The following is a 16,085-nucleotide window of genomic DNA, read 5'->3' on the forward strand; positions in this document are numbered from 1 at the left end:
TTGTTGAACCATCTACGTTAGGATGTTGGATAAGGCAAGATCTAGCTTCACTGTAGGTACAGCCTATATACCTAGCATCACATTAGTCCGTACAGTTTATATACCGAGCAACACATTAGTCCGTACAGTTTATATACCTAGCATCACATTAGTCCGTACAGTTTATATACCTAGGATCACACTAGGCCGTACAGCCTACATACCTAGGATCACACTAGGCCGTACAGCCTATATACCTAGCATCGCACTAGGCCGTACAGCCTATATATCTAGCATCACACTAGGTCGTGCATCCCAAAGATTGGTGGATCGCATCAAACGACATGTCCCTTCCGCTGTTTGCAGCGGGCAAGGTACAGGCCGTACCCAACCAGCCCGTGCTTGAAAAACTCAAAACAGTGTCCGACATTAGATGTGTTTCCATGATGGGACAACATTTGCTAAATAATCCTTAGTTTCTAAGAATGATGCTGACAACCAATTTAAGTTGGGCTTGCAGTATGGCGCATTTGTGCATACTGGAAGCTGCATATATTAATACACAGGACCCTGTTCTTTGCAGAGAGAAAGAACATGTACACACATTGTGCCTGTTTCAGCTAAACAAAATAAGTGACAGCCATTCGCTGGTTCATTCCTCAGGGCAATGCCTTGACCAAGTTGCCTGGTTTAAATTTCAAACAAAGATTGGCAGTTAACTGTCAGTCACCGTAAACTGGTGCATTCTCCATGACAACGCCTCTACCAATCAGAGTCCACTTGCCAACCAATCAGCGCTCTCTTCTCATGCAGTATAAGTTTGTTGCTTTCCCTTACATTGGTATTCTTGCGCATTGTCCTGATGAGTGCAAGACGAAAAGCTTCAACAAAATGCCTCTCTTTTCAGCAATGCTCTCAAGTTCTGTACTGCCAAACGACTATATTTCTTTTGTAATATTTCATAAAACATGAGGTGTGTGGTTTTTGTCACGCAATAAAGAAAATCTAAGGCTCCTGTCTCTTCAGTCAGAATATACTGGACCTTGCTTTATCGCATCGTGTAAGGACTTGTTTGGCTATTTTGAATTATTTTATTTTTTCATAAGCATTGGTTGTATGTTACCGAGCAATAACCTCAAGAAAAATACCACTTTAGAGCAAAAATACCAAGTGAATTGAGATGCTTAATCAGCAGTCATCAGCATCTGCTCGGAATAATGAGCTATAACTATTTAAAACTCTTTGCCAATTCCTGTCTGATTGCTTTATTTCATCACAGTGCCTTCTAAGAAGAATGCCAGTGACTGTTCCTAAAGCTGCAGGCCTTCTAAAATACACATGATGTCGCTACTCAATTAGAAAGGAAGAAAGGACTTGCATTTATATAGTGCCTTTCATGACCTCAAGGTGCTTTGCAGCCAATTAAGTACTTTTGAAGTGTAGTCACTGTGTTAGACTTCAAATCCCTTTTGAAATAACATATTAAAATGCCCTTTTCAGAATTTTTCAATGGCCTGATATCAAAATATGGTAAATGACATCTCTGTATTCTCTTATGAAACTGGTATCTCTCGAAAGGTTTTGTTTACTTGTATTACCTAATGATGTCAGGAGTGTGATGAAATACTCTCTACTTGCTTGGATGAGTGCAGCTCCAACAACATTCAAGATGCTTGACAGCATCCAGGTCAAAGTTGTCTGTTTGGGACCCATCCACCACCTTAAACATTCAGTCCCTCCACCACCTGGTGCACTGTAGCTTCAGTGTGTACCGTTTACAAGATGCACGACAGCAGCTTGCCAAGGCTTTTTCAGTAGCACCTCCCAAACCTGTGACCTCGACCACCTAGAAGGATAAGGACATCAGGCACATAGGAACAGTACAAGTTACCCTCCAAGTCACATACTGTCCTAACTTGGACATGTATCGCTATTCTATCATCGTCGCTGGGTCAAAATCTGGAACTCCCTCTTAACAGCACTGTGGGAGATGCCCAAATAGGATGTAGGATGTGTGTGAGCAATGATCCGGCATTTAAACAAAGTCCTTGAAGTACCATTTTGCCATTTCATATCTTGTTTATAAAGATTACAAAGTTGATGTGGAAAACAGAAAATTCACAGCAATATAGGTTTTTGTGACATTGTGATCAAGGCACATGGTTAAAACCAAATAAAGGGAGATTTAGTCTAGTCACACTATGTTACCTTAGAGTTTTCAGTACTGATAGCAGTGATAGATCATTTGAATTGAACTGAAAAGAAAAATATTTCCACAATCAGCACAAAAATACACAAGTAAGTGTATAATATAAAAGTAGAGACTGTCTGATTGTTCTTTCAATGACACTGTCATCAATGATTAGAATTGATTCTATCTGCTACAGGCTTCCATGCAAAGCAGGTGAGCTTATGGGCTGTTAGTCTTTTAGTGGTCAATCATGAGAATAAATTGACACTCTGCCCTACCAAGTTTGTACAGGCTGATTATGATGAGGAACAATTGACCTCTCAGCTTTCACTGCCCCCCCCACTCCCCACCAAAGAAAATACCCAACTATGCAAGCAGTGAAAAAGTGAGATGCAGAATTGGAGTGCATATCCAGCAGTGTACTGGGATTCAGGAGCTACCCTGTTTATGCAATCGATTATATGCAAAAAACTTAGAGTCATAGTTATTTATGGCACAGAATGAGCCCATATGGCCCATCGAGTACAGGCTGGCTCGCTACGGAGCTATGCAGTCAGTCCCACTCCCCAGCTCAATCCCCATAGCCCTGCAAGTTTATTTCACTCAGGTGGCCATCCAACTTCCTCTTGAAGTCATTGATCGTCTCCGCTTCCACCACCCTTGTGGGCAGCGAGTTCCGGTCATTACCACCCACTGCATAATAAAGTGTTTGCTCATATTCCCCTTGCATCTTTTGCCCAAAACTTTCTATCGTTGTCCCCTAGTCCTTGTCCCATTAGTTAATGGGAACAGTTTTTCCTTGTCTAACTTATCTTAGCCTGTCATAATCTTGTATACTTCTATTAAATCTCCCCTCAATCTCCTTTGTTATAAGGAGAACAAACCCAGCATTTCCAACCTAACCTTGTACCAAGAATCCTCCATCTTTGAAACCGTTCTGCTAAATCTCTATTACATGCTCTCAAGTACCCTCACATCCTTCCTGAAGTGTGGTGACCAGAATGGGACGCAATACTCCAGTTGGGGCCTAACTAGAGCTTTACAAAGTTTCAGCGTAGCTTCCCTGCTTTTGTACTCAAGCCCAAGATCCCATATGCTTTACTAATCGTTTTCTCAAAATGTCCTTCCACCTTCAAAGATGCACCCCCAGGTCCCTCTGTTCCTGCACACTCTTTAGAACTGTGCCATTAAGTATATCTTGCCTCATCCTATACTTTCTACCAAAATGCATCACCTCACACTTGTCAGTATTAAATTCCATCTGTCACCGGTCTGCCCATTCTGCTAGTCTATCTATGTCATGCTGCAGGCAGTTCATATCATCCTTACTGTTTGGTGTCGTCAGCACATTTTGGGATTCTACTCTGTATTCCAAGATCCAAGTCATTTATATATAACAAAAAAAAGCAGTGGTCCCAGCATTGATCCTTGGAGAACACCACTATCTATCATCCTCCAGTCTGAAAAGCAACCATTTACTATGACTTGCTGTTTTCTGTCCTTAAGCCAATTTTTTATCCAAGTGGACACTGGCCCTCCTATTTCATGAGCATCAATTTTGTTAACCAGCCTTTTATGTGGTACCTTATAAAATGCTTTCTTAGAGTCCATATAAACAACATCCACCACATCAACCTTCTCTGTTACTTCATCAAAAAATCCAACTAGCTTAGTCAAGCATGATCTGCCTTTTACAAATCCATACTGGCTATCCTTCATTAACTTGAAGCTCTCTAAGTGTCCATTGATATTTTCCCTGATTATTGTTTCTAAGACCTTACCCACCACTGATATTTAACTGGCCTGTAATTGCTTGGACAGTCCTTACACCCTTTCTTGAATAAAGGTGTCACATTTGCCACTCTCCACTTCTCTGGCTCCTCTCCAGGGAAGATTGGAAGATTATGGCAAGCCCTTCTGTTATCGCCACCCCCGCTTCCTTTAGCAACCTAGGATGTAAGCCATCTGGACCAGGTGACTTATTTACCCTAAGCATAGTCAGCCTTTTCCAGTATCTTCCCCCTCTCAATTTTTATGCTATTGATTGCCTCTACTCTCTCTGCTTCTACTGATATTCGGTCAGCCTTTCTTGCCTTAGAGAACACTCATACAGAGTACTCATGAAGTGTATTAGCCTTGCCCTGGACCTCTCAGCATACATTACCTTCTCTGTCTCTAATAGGCTCCGCTCCTACTCTTACTACTCACTTGCTATTTACATGCTGGTAGAAGATCTTTGGATTCCCTTTTATGTTGACTGCCATTCTATTTTCATATTTTCTCTTTGTCAGGTCTTATTTTCCTCTTCACCTCCCCTCTCAACTTGTTGTATATGGCCTGTGTTACGACCAGATGAGGAAGGTGTCTCACGCCTCCCTTTCGCCCCTTCTCTGGTTTGACCGCAACAGGATTTATCCTTGTTTAACACAGCGATTGAACTTAACACCTCCATGAGCGCTTGCTCCTGTTCCTCTAATATAATTGCAAATGAACCAATCAGACGTGTTTTCTTGAGTTTAAACAAGATAGAGGTAAGTTTATTATCTTTATCACTCTAAACCACGCCCACATTCACAGGAGAGACACACAAATAGATTACAGAGGGAAAACAAAATTGGGTGGTTGGATTAGAGTTTGAAATAACTGGAATTTAAATACTGAATCTCAGTCCCAGAGTCCTTAGTTGAAATTGTAGTGATGGATTCCTCGCTGGACCAAGTGCATGGTTGTAGGTTTGCTTCTCTTGATTTTTACTAGAGAGAGAGAGCTGTTGCCTTGATGGCTTCCAGTTACTGCCTGTCTGGCAAAGCCTCGCCTCTCCAAAGCCGCACAGGAGTCACATGACATTCCCAAATCCGTCTGTTGAGTTAATGTGTCCCTTCTGGAAAATTCTTTGAGATTCAAGGTGCCACACCTTAAGCTGTTCAGTCACACTTGAAGGGGCTTAGCTCTTTCAAAGTCAGTGGGTGTTGATGGCTCTTGACGACCGTGCCATTTTAGGTAATTTAATCAGAGAGCACCCCATTGTTCTGACAAGGTTGAATCAGTCACGTTGTCTCCCGTCTGATCCTTTGGTGATTCAAATGCAAATTTTCATGGCCAGTGGCACAGTGGTTAGCACCGCAGCCTCACAGCTCTAGCGACCCGGGTTCAATTCTTGGTATTGCCTGTGTGGAGTTTGCAAGTTCTCCCTGTGTCTGCGTGGGTTTTCGCCGGGTACTCCGGTTTCCTCCCACCACCAAAAGACTTGCAGGTTGATAGGTAAATTGGCCATTATGAATTGCCCCTAGTGTAGGTAGGTGGTAGGGGAATATAGGGACAGATGGGGATATGGTAGGAATATGGGATTAGTGTAGGATTAGTATAAATGGGTGGTTGATGGTCGGCACAGACTCGGTGGGCCGAAGGGCCTATTTCAGTGCTGTATCTCTAAATAAATAAAATAAATAACTTGGCTGCCAGGTTACTCTTTTTGAAAGAAGTTATTTGTAAGAATTTCCAGCAAAAGTCTCGTTTCCACTCGATGAAATTAATATTTCCCATTTGGCATGTGGGTTCTCACTTGATGAGTTCACCTGACCTGCATCTCACACCCTCTTTTTTGTTTCTTCACCATCTCTATCTCCCTCGTCAGCCAAGAACCCCTGTTCTTGGTTCCCCTACCTTTAACCCTTGTTGGAGTGTTTTCAGCTATACCTGAAACATCTCTTCCTTAAAGAAAACCCATTGTTCTGATACAGCTCTTCCTGCCAGTCTTTGCTTCCTTTCTACCCTGGCCTGATCCCTTCTCATCGCATAGAAATTAGCCCCCTTCCAATCTAGACATTCTACCTTATTTTGTTCCTTGCTTTTCTGCATTACTTGTCTAAACCTTATGATATGTGATATTATACCCTTACCCAAGTGCTCCCCCACAGACTCTTGGTCCACTTGGCCCACCTTATTTCCCAGCACCAGATCCAGTAATGCCTCTTTTCCAGTTGGTCAAGGAAGTTCTCCTAAACACATTTTAGAAATTCATCCCCTTCTTCCCCTTTACTCTAAAATTATCCCAGTCGATATTTGTCCCCCAATGTCATCCACAGTTCTTGCACATCTCTTTTCCAAGCATTGAATACATTCTTATGGATATATAGATGGGGAAAATCTTGAGTTCATGAAAGAAATTTTGAAAATCAAACTGTTTCAAATAGGAGTCACTTTGCATTAAATTATTTCTGCAGTCTGCTGTAAAGATTGAATGGCTTTGGTAGACTTCAAGAAATCCAACATACTTACTCAACAAAGCAAATTTGAAACATCATATCGATAGTACACTCCTTTTTCTCACCTTCCAGGTACCAGTGTGCTCAAATAATGAATTTCTATAGTTGCATCACTTGCATGTTTATTTAGGTGATTGGGTTTTTCAGACTGCCTTCTCAAGAGCCGTAAGTACAGCAATCAATTGTTTGAGTATTTCAGAGCCTCAGATTTGTCACCAAACTTTGAGCATTCTAATTTGGTGTCAATACAGCCGTCAAGTTTGTGAAACACCCTAGGTATCTGTATATGTTGTGCAGAGGAAGGTTTCTATGTGGTTTTAGGTCATAAAAATAAAGGCAAAAGTTAGTGCAGTTGGGACTGCTTGTCCCTAGATTTTTTTTTTGATGACCATTCTGTATTGTATTTTCTAAGTGTGGTGTAAGGGTACTATAACAATCCATATTCAATCAACTGACGCTACAAATGAAGAGCATCAAGATTGAGATGTTTCTAGACTCAACTAATTAATTGCGGGAAAAAAATTATATAAATCAAGTGGAAGCATGTCCGAAACACCAGAGGAGCTGTTTTCAAATTTTAGTAAGCTGATAATATAATTTGCAGAGGCTGGATATTTTTCAACAGAATTAATTCAAAAGTTTTGCCGATAAAGGCTATCTGGCAGCACTCCTGTATAATTTCTAATATAATAGTTGATATCAAAAATATAAAACTAGTACTAACTCTTCCCCCTCCTCTTTCCATCACTCTCTCCCTCTATCCGCCCCCTCTTCCCCCTAATCCCCCCCCCCATCACCCCCCTCTCTCCAGTCTACCCCCCGTCACCCCCTCTCTCCAGGAAACCCCAGCAGTCTCACTCCCGTCTCCTACCCCCACTAGTCTTCCCACCTCGTCACACCCTCCCGTCGCCCCAACACCCTGTCACACCCTCCCGTCATAGCCCCGCCCCCAAATATCGCCCCCCAAATATCGCCCCCCAAATATCGCCCCCCAAATATCGCCCCCCAAATATCGCCCCCCAAATATCGCCCCCCAAATATCGCCCCCCAAATATCGCCCCCCAAATATCGCCCCCCAAATATCGCCCCCCCAAAATCGCCCCCCCAAAATCGCCCCCCCAAAATCGCCCCCCCAAAATCGCCCCCCCAAAATCGCCCCCCCAAAATCGCCCCCCCAAAATCGCCCCCCCAAAATCGCCCCCCCAAAATCGCCCCCCCAAAATCGCCCCCCCAAAATCGCCCCCCCAAAATCGCCCCCCCAAAATCGCCCCCCCAAAATCGCCCCCCCAAAATCGCCCCCCCAAAATCGCCCCCCCAAAATCGCCCCCCCAAAATCGCCCCCCCAAAATCGCCCCCCCAAAATCGCCCCCCCAAAATCGCCCCCCCAAAATCGCCCCCCCAAAATCGCCCCCCCAAAATCGCCCCCCCAAAATCGCCCCCCCAAAATCGCCCCCCCAAAATCGCCCCCCCAAAATCGCCCCCCCAAAATCGCCCCCCCAAAATCGCCCCCCCAAAATCGCCCCCCCAAAATCGCCCCCCCAAAATCGCCCCCCCAAAATCGCCCCCCCAAAATCGCCCCCCCAAAATCGCCCCCCCAAAATCGCCCCCCCAAAATCGCCCCCCCAAAATCGCCCCCCCAAAATCGCCCCCCCAAAATCGCCCCCCCAAAATCGCCCCCCCAAAATCGCCCCCCCAAAATCGCCCCCCCAAAATCGCCCCCCCAAAATCGCCCCCCCAAAATCGCCCCCCCAAAATCGCCCCCCCAAAATCGCCCCCCCAAAATCGCCCCCCCAAAATCGCCCCCCCCAAAATCGCCCCCCCCAAAATCGCCCCCCCCAAAATCGCCCCCCCCCAAAATCGCCCCCCCCAAAATCGCCCCCCCCCCCAAAATCGCCCCCCCCCAAAATCGCCCCCCCCCCAAAATCGCCCCCCCCAAAATCGCCCCCCCCAAATATCGCCCCCCCAAATATCGCCCCCCCAAATAACGCCCCCCCAAATATCGCCCCCCCAAATATCGCCCCCCCAAATATCGCCCCCCCAAATATCGCCCCCCCAAATATCGCCCCCCCAAATATCGCCCCCCCAAATATAGCCCCCCCAAATATAGCCCCCCCAAATATCGCCCCCCCCAAATATCGCCCCCCCCAAATATCGCCCCCCCAAATATCGCCCCCCCAAATATCGCCCCCCCCAAATATCGCCCCCCCCAAATATCGCCCCCCCAAATATCGCCCCCCCAAATATCGCCCCCCCCCAAATATCGCCCCCCCAAATATCGCCCCCCCCAAATATCGCCCCCCAAATATCGCCCCCCAAATATCGCCCCCCCCAAATATCCCCCCCCAAATATCCCCCCCCAAATATCGCCCCCCAAATATCGCCCCCCCAAATATCGCCCCCCCCAAATATCGCCCCCCCCAAATATCGCCCCCCCCAAATATCGCCCCCCCCAAATATCGCCCCCCCCAAATATCGCCCCCCCAAATATCGCCCCCCCCAAATATCCCCCCCCCAAATATCCCCCCCCAAATATCCCCCCCCAAATATCGCCCCCCCAAATATCGCCCCCCCAAATATCGCCCCCCCAAATATCGCCCCCCCAAATATCGCCCCCCCAAATATCGCCCCCCCAAAATCGCCCCCCCAAATATCGCCCCCCCCAAATATCGCCCCCCCAAATATCGCCCCCCCCAAATATCGCCCCCCCCCAAATATCGCCCCCCCAAATATCGCCCCCCCAAATATCGCCCCCCCAAATATCGCCCCCCCAAATATCGCCCCCCCAAATATCGCCCCCCAAATATCCCCCCAAATATCCCCCCCAAATATCCCCCCCCAAATATCGCCCCCCAAATATCGCCCCCCAAATATCGCCCCCCCAAATATCGCCCCCCCCAAATATCGCCCCCCCCAAATATCGCCCCCCCCAAATTTCGCCCCCCCAAATTTCGCCCCCCCCAAATATCGCCCCCCCCCAAATATCGCCCCCCCCAAATATCGCCCCCCCCAAATATTGCCCCCCCAGTCTCTCTCCCCAGCCCCAGTCTCTCTCCCCCCCAGTCTCTCTCCCCCCCAGTCTCTCTCCCCCCCCAGTCTCTCTCCCCCCCCAGTCTCTCTCCCCCCCCAGTCTCTCTCCCCCCCCCAGTCTCTCTCCCCCCCCCAGTCTCTCTCCCCCCCCCCAGTCTCTCTCCCCCCCCCAGTCTCTCTCCCCCCCCCCAGTCTCTCCCCCCCCCCAGTCTCTCTCCCCCCCCAGTCTCTCTCCCCCCCCAGTCTCTCTCCCCCCCCAGTCTCTCTCCCCCCCCCAGTCTCTCTCCCCCCCCCAGTCTCTCTCCCCCCCCAGTCTCTCTCCCCCCCCAGTCTCTCTCCCCCCCCCAGTCTCTCTCCCCCCCCCCAGTCTCTCTCCCCCCCCCAGTCTCTCTCCCCCCCCCAGTCTCTCTCCCCCCCCCCCCCAGTCTCTCCCCCCCCCCCCAGTCTCTCTCCCCCCCCCCCAGTCTCTCTCACTCCCCCCCCCCCAGTCTCTCCCCAGTCTCGCTCACTCCCCTCCCCAGTCTCGCTCACTCCCCTCCCCAGCCTCGCTCACTCCCCTCCCCAGCCTCGCTCACTCCCCTCCCCAGCCTCGCTCACTCCCCTCCCCAGCCTCGCTCACTCCCCTCCCCAGCCTCGCTCACTCCCCTCCCCAGCCTCGCTCACTCCCCTCCCCAGTCTCGCTCACTCCCCTCCCCAGTCTCGCTCACTCCCCTCCCCAGCCTCGCTCACTCCCCTCCCCAGCCTCGCTCACTCCCCTCCCCAGTCTCGCTCACGCCCCTCCCCAGTCTCGCTCACGCCCCTCCCCAGTCTCGCTCACGCCCCTCCCCAGTCTCGCTCACGCCCCTCCCCAGTCTCGCTCACGCCCCTCCCCAGTCTCGCTCACGCCCCTCCCCAGTCTCGCTCACGCCCCTCCCCAGTCTCGCTCACGCCCCTCCCCAGTCTCGCTCACGCCCCTCCCCAGTCTCGCTCACGCCCCTCCCCAGTCTCGCTCACGCCCCTCCCCAGTCTCGCTCACGCCCCTCCCCAGTCTCGCTCACGCCCCTCCCCAGTCTCGCTCACGCCCCTCCCCAGTCTCGCTCACGCCCCTCCCCAGTCTCGCTCACGCCCCTCCCCAGTCTCGCTCACGCCCCTCCCCAGTCTCGCTCACGCCCCTCCCCAGTCTCGCTCACGCCCCTCCCCAGTCTCGCTCACGCCCCTCCCCAGTCTCGCTCACGCCCCTCCCCAGTCTCGCTCACGCCCCTCCCCAGTCTCGCTCACGCCCCTCCCCAGTCTCGCTCACGCCCCTCCCCAGTCTCGCTCACGCCCCTCCCCAGTCTCGCTCACGCCCCTCCCCAGTCTCGCTCACGCCCCTCCCCAGTCTCGCTCACGCCCCTCCCCAGTCTCTCTCGCTCACTCCCCTCCCCAGTCTCTCTCGCTCACTCCCCTCCCCAGTCTCTCTCGCTCACTCCCCTCCCCAGTCTCTCTCGCTCACTCCCCTCCCCAGTCTCTCTCGCTCACTCCCCTCCCCAGTCTCTCTCGCTCACTCCCCTCCCCAGTCTCTCTCGCTCACTCCCCTCCCCAGTCTCTCTCGCTCACTCCCCTCCCCAGTCTCTCTCGCTCACTCCCCTCCCCAGTCTCGCTCACTCCCCTCCCCAGTCTCGCTCACTCCCCTCCCCAGTCTCGCTCACTCCCCTCCCCAGTCTCGCTCACTCCCCTCCCCAGTCTCGCTCACTCCCCTCCCCAGTCTCGCTCACTCCCCTCCCCAGTCTCGCTCACTCCCCTCCCCAGTCTCGCTCACTCCCCTCCCCAGTCTCGCTCACTCCCCTCCCCAGTCTCGCTCACTCCCCTCCCCAGTCTCGCTCACTCCCCTCCCCAGTCTCGCTCACTCCCCTCCCCAGTCTCGCTCACTCCCCTCCCCAGTCTCGCTCACTCCCCTCCCCAGTCTCGCTCACTCCCCTCCCCAGTCTCGCTCACTCCCCTCCCCAGTCTCGCTCACTCCCCTCCCCAGTCTCTCTCACTCCCCTCCCCAGTCTCTCTCACTCCCCTCCCCAGTCTCTCTCCTCTACTCCCCTCCCCCCCGCCTCCTCTCTCCTCTACTTCCCCCCTCCCCGCCTCCTCTCTCCTCTTCCCCCCTCCCCGCCTCCTCTCTCCTCTTCCCCCCTCCCCGCCTCCTCTCTCCTCTTCCCCCCTCCCCGCCTCCTCTCTCCTCTTCCCCCCCTCCCCGCCTCCTCTCTCCTCTTCCCCCCCTCCCCGCCTCCTCTCTCCTCTTCCCCCCTCCCCGCCTCCTCTCTCCTCTTCCCCCCTCCCCGCCTCCTCTCTGCTCTTCCCCCCTCCCCGCCTCCTCTCTGCTCTTCCCCCCTCCCCGCCTCCTCTCTGCTCTTCCCCCCTCCCCGCCTCCTCTCTGCTCTTCCCCCCTCCCCGCCTCCTCTCTGCTCTTCCCCCCTCCCCGCCTCCTCTCTGCTCTTCCCCCCTCCCCGCCTCCTCTCTGCTCTTCCCCCCTCCCCGCCTCCTCTCTCCTCCTCCCCCCTCCCCGCCTCCTCTCTCCTCCTCCCCCCTCCCCGCCTCCTCTCTCCTCCTCCCCCCTCCCCGCCTCCTCTCTCCTCCTCCCCCCTCCCCGCCTCCTCTCTCCTCCTCCCCCCTCCCCGCCTCCTCTCTCCTCCTCCCCCCTCCCGCCTCCACTCTCCTCTCCCCCCTCCCCGCCTCCACTCTCCTCTCCCCCCTCCCCGCCTCCACTCTCCTCTCCCCCCTCCCCGCCTCCACTCTCCTCTCCCCCCTCCCCGCCTCCACTCTCCTCTCCCCCCCCGCCTCCTCTCTCCTCTCCCCCCTCCCCGCCTCCTCTCTCCTCTACCCCCTCCCCATCCCCTCCCCCCTCCACACCTCCTCTTCCCCCTCCACGCCTCCACACCTCCTCTTCCCCCTCCACGCCTCCTCTTCCCCCTCCACGCCTCCTCTTCCCCCTCCACGCCTCCTCTTCCCCCTCCACGCCTCCTCTTCCCCCTCCACGCCTCCTCTTCCCCCTCCACGCCTCCTTCCCCCTCCACGCCTCCTCTTCCCCCTCCACGCCTCCTCTTCCCCCTCCACGCCTCCTCTTCCCCCTCCACGCCTCCCTCTCACCTCCTCCACGCCTCCCTCTCACCTCCTCCACGCCTCCTCTTCCCCCTCCACGCCTCCTCTTCCCCCTCCACGCCTCCCTCTCACCTCCTCTGTCTCACCTCCTCTGTCTCCTCTCCCCCCTCCCCACCTCCTCTCTCCTCTCCCCCCTCCCCTCTCTTCCCCTCTCCCCCCTCCCCTCTCTTCCCCTCTCCCCCCTCCCCTCTCTTTCCCTCTCCCCCCTCCCCTCTCTTCCCCTCTCCCCCCTCCCCTCTCTTCCCCTCCCCCCTCCCCTCTCTTCCCCTCTCCCCCCTCCCCTCTCTTCCCCTCTCCCCCCTCCCCTCTCTTCCCCTCTCCCCCCTCCCCTCTCTTCCCCTCTCCCCCCTCCCCTCTCTTCCCCTCTCCCCCCTCCCCTCTCTTCCCCTCTCCCCCCTCCCCTCTCTTCCCCTCTCCCCCCTCCCCTCTCTTCCCCTCTCCCCCCTCCCCTCTCTTCCCCTCTCCCCCCTCCCCTCTCTTCCCCTCTCCCCCCTCCCCTCTCTTCCCCTCTCCCCCCTCCCCTCTCTTCCCCTCTCCCCCCTCCCCTCTCTTCCCCTCTCCCCTCTCCCCCCTCCCCTCTCCCCCCTCCCCTCTCCCCCCTCCCCTCTCTTCCCCTCTCCCCCCTCCCCTCTCTTCCCCTCTCCCCCCTCCCCTCTCTTCCCCTCTCCCCCCTCCCCTCTCCTCCCTCCTCCCCCTCTTCCCCCCTCTCCTCCCTTCCCCCCTCCCATCTCTCCTCCTCTCTCCCCTCTCCCCCCTCTCCTCCCTCCACCCCTGCTCCTCCCCCATCTCTGCTCCCCCCCATCACGTCTGCTCCTCACCCAACCTCTCCTGCTCCTCTCCCCTCCTCTTTCCCCCGCCTCTCCCCTCCTCTTTCCCCCGCCTCTCCCCTCCTCTTTCCCCCGCCTCTCCCCTCCTCTTTCCCCCGCCTCTCCCCTCCTCTTTCCCCCGCCTCTCCCCTCCTCTTTCCCCCGCCTCTCCCCTCCTCTTTCCCCCGCCTCTCCCCTCCTCTTTCCCCCGCCTCTCCCCTCCTCTTTTCCCTTTTGCTCCCTTTCTCTTCCCCCCGGTCTCCTTCCTCCCTCTCTCTCCCTCTTTCCTCCCTCCCTCCGCCCTTCCTCCCTCCCTCCCTCTCTCTCTCCCCTTTCTCCCTCTCTCACACCCCGCCCCCCCCCCCCCCATCGCACCTTAATGCACTTCTAAGGTAGAGCTGTGACCCTTTCAACCAGAAGCTTTAATTGTTGTACGTAAATAATGCCTGACATCAATGAAGAGTTTAAGTTTTGTTTGGGAATGAAGTTTGAGATTGGAAGACATTTGGAAAAGCTATCAATTCCTAAGCTGTAGACTGATGGCAACACCACAGGTGATCCTCTGGAATTATCTAACACCATTGTATGTTACATTCTGTAACATTCCTGATATTCCAATAGAGAGTTTCCTCTCACTTCCTATGATCATTGTTACAGGGAATTGAAAAATTGCACAAGTTGCTTTTTTATCTTGAGGAATATGCATCCAGTTATTGCTAGTATTGAGGAATGGAGGAAGAGAAGCCAACATTGACCCGTTTAATAGTTTATGAACATCCTATTCCTGTGAAGTTAATATGCAAATTCTGTTATAAAAGCAAAATACTGTGGATGCTGGAAATCTGAAATAAAAACAAGAAATGCTGGAATCACTCAGCAGGTCTGGCAGCATCTATGGAAAGAGAAGCAGAGTTAATGTTTCGGGTCAGTTCCGAACAAGGGTCACTGACCCGAAACGTTAACTCTGCTTCTCTTTCCACAGATGCTGCCAGACCTGCTGAGTGATTACAGCATTTCTTGTTTTTAATGCAAATTCTGTTTGTTATTTTACTGTGGCAGTATGTTTTCGGTTCCAGTTGTGTTGAGTGCACAATTGTAAATTTTATCTTTATGTAGCACTCCTAATCAGTGCACATAAGTACACCAATTTGAGAGCTTCTGCTAAGTGATTGAAAATTGCATTGTTTTTCTGGGAATTTTTAATGCCATTCTGTGAAAATTAAGCATCATATTTGCAGGTTCTGCAGAAATCTAACAAACCTGTTCGAGCTTTTGAAAATGGGTTCTCAGTTTATCGTCACTTAGATCCTATTCATAGAACTGATTTGACTGAGGATTGGAAAGGAGAGCCACAGGTCCATTAACACGAATATTATTGATCCTTTAGAGATGATTTAAATTGAATTGACTACAAGGACTTTTTAAAAATGAAAATTGCATAAACTTGAGATATACTGCCAGAGTTTACCTTAAGTGAATATTCTTAAATGTTACGAATTAATAAAAAAACAAATCAACAATCTATTCCAAAAGTATATTTGACAGCACTAAAAAGGTAAATACAAAATTTGTTGTCTCTGTTGTGTAATCATAGTGTTTTCAATTCCGTCTTTAGGGTCCATGATACCATTTTCTATGAGAGTCCTTCATGCAGAACTTCCACAGTACTTGGGGAAACCACAAGAATCATTGGACAGGCTGCATGCTATGAAAGTAACTTGTCTAAAGGTAGGAACTTGTGATTTAAAAATGTACTTGCGTGTTGGTCCAAGTGAGTCATACTCCTGAAAAATGTTGTCCACTCACCAAGGTTTGCCATTACAGTGAAGTCCAAGGAGGATCCTGTTGCAAATTCTTTGTATGGTTTGGTGAAAAGTCTTGATGGAATTATTTACTTTTCTGTTTGTGTTGTCATACATGGAATAGTCATACATGAAAATATATTCAGGAGCGGAAACAATTTACACGCTTAGATAGCTGTTGTCAGGGGAATTCCCCTTATGCTGTTACTTTATTACAAGAACTTAAGAAATAGGAGCAGGAGTAGGCCATTCAGCCCTTCGAGCCCGCTCCGCCATTCAGTGAGATCATGGCTGATCATCTACATCAACACCATTTTCTTGCACTATGCCCATATCCTTTGATGTTTTTAACATTTAAAAATGTATCAATCTCAGCTTTGAACATAATCAATGACTGAGCCTCCACAGCTCTCTGGGGCATAGAATTCCAAAGATTCACCACCCTATGAGTGAAGAAATTCCTCCTCATCTCAGCCCCTTATTCTGAGACTGTGCCCCTGGTTCTAGACTCACTAGCCAGGGGAAACATCCTTCCTGCAACTACCTTGTCGAGCCCTGTAAGAATTTTGTACGTTTGAATGAGATCACCTCTCATTCTTCTAAACTCCAGAGAATAAAGGCCTTATAGGACAATCCCTCCATCCCAAGAATTAGCTTGGTGAACCTTCGTTGCACTCCTTCTATGGCAAGTATATCTTTCCTTTGGTAAGTTAGACCAAAATTGCACACAATACTCCAGGTGCGGTCTCACCAAGGCTCTATATAATTGCAGTAAGACATCTTTACTCCGATACTCAAATTATCTTGTCATAAAGGCCAACATACCATTTGCCTTCTTAATTGCTTGCTGTACCTGCATGTTAACTTTCAGTGACTCATGAACAAGAACATCCAAGTCCCTTTGAAGTTC

At 51.6% G+C, this 16,085-nt stretch overlaps 1 protein-coding gene across 9 annotated transcripts in view; it reads left to right on the forward strand.

The window, feature by feature from the left end:
• The window catches only part of trappc12 (trafficking protein particle complex subunit 12), a 106,646-nt gene that overhangs the window by 40,381 nt on the left and 50,180 nt on the right, over window positions 1–16,085 (forward strand). For all 9 annotated transcript variants that reach the window (XM_068022155.1, XM_068022179.1, XM_068022147.1 and 6 more), the window contains one exon: window positions 14,989–15,101. In XM_068022155.1, coding sequence (XP_067878256.1) covers window positions 14,989–15,101 — 113 coding nt within the window. The remainder of the gene's footprint in view (window positions 1–14,988; window positions 15,102–16,085) is intronic.

This window comes from Heterodontus francisci, chromosome 3, assembly GCF_036365525.1.
Source record: "Heterodontus francisci isolate sHetFra1 chromosome 3, sHetFra1.hap1, whole genome shotgun sequence".
Lineage (NCBI taxonomy): Eukaryota > Metazoa > Chordata > Chondrichthyes > Heterodontiformes > Heterodontidae > Heterodontus > Heterodontus francisci.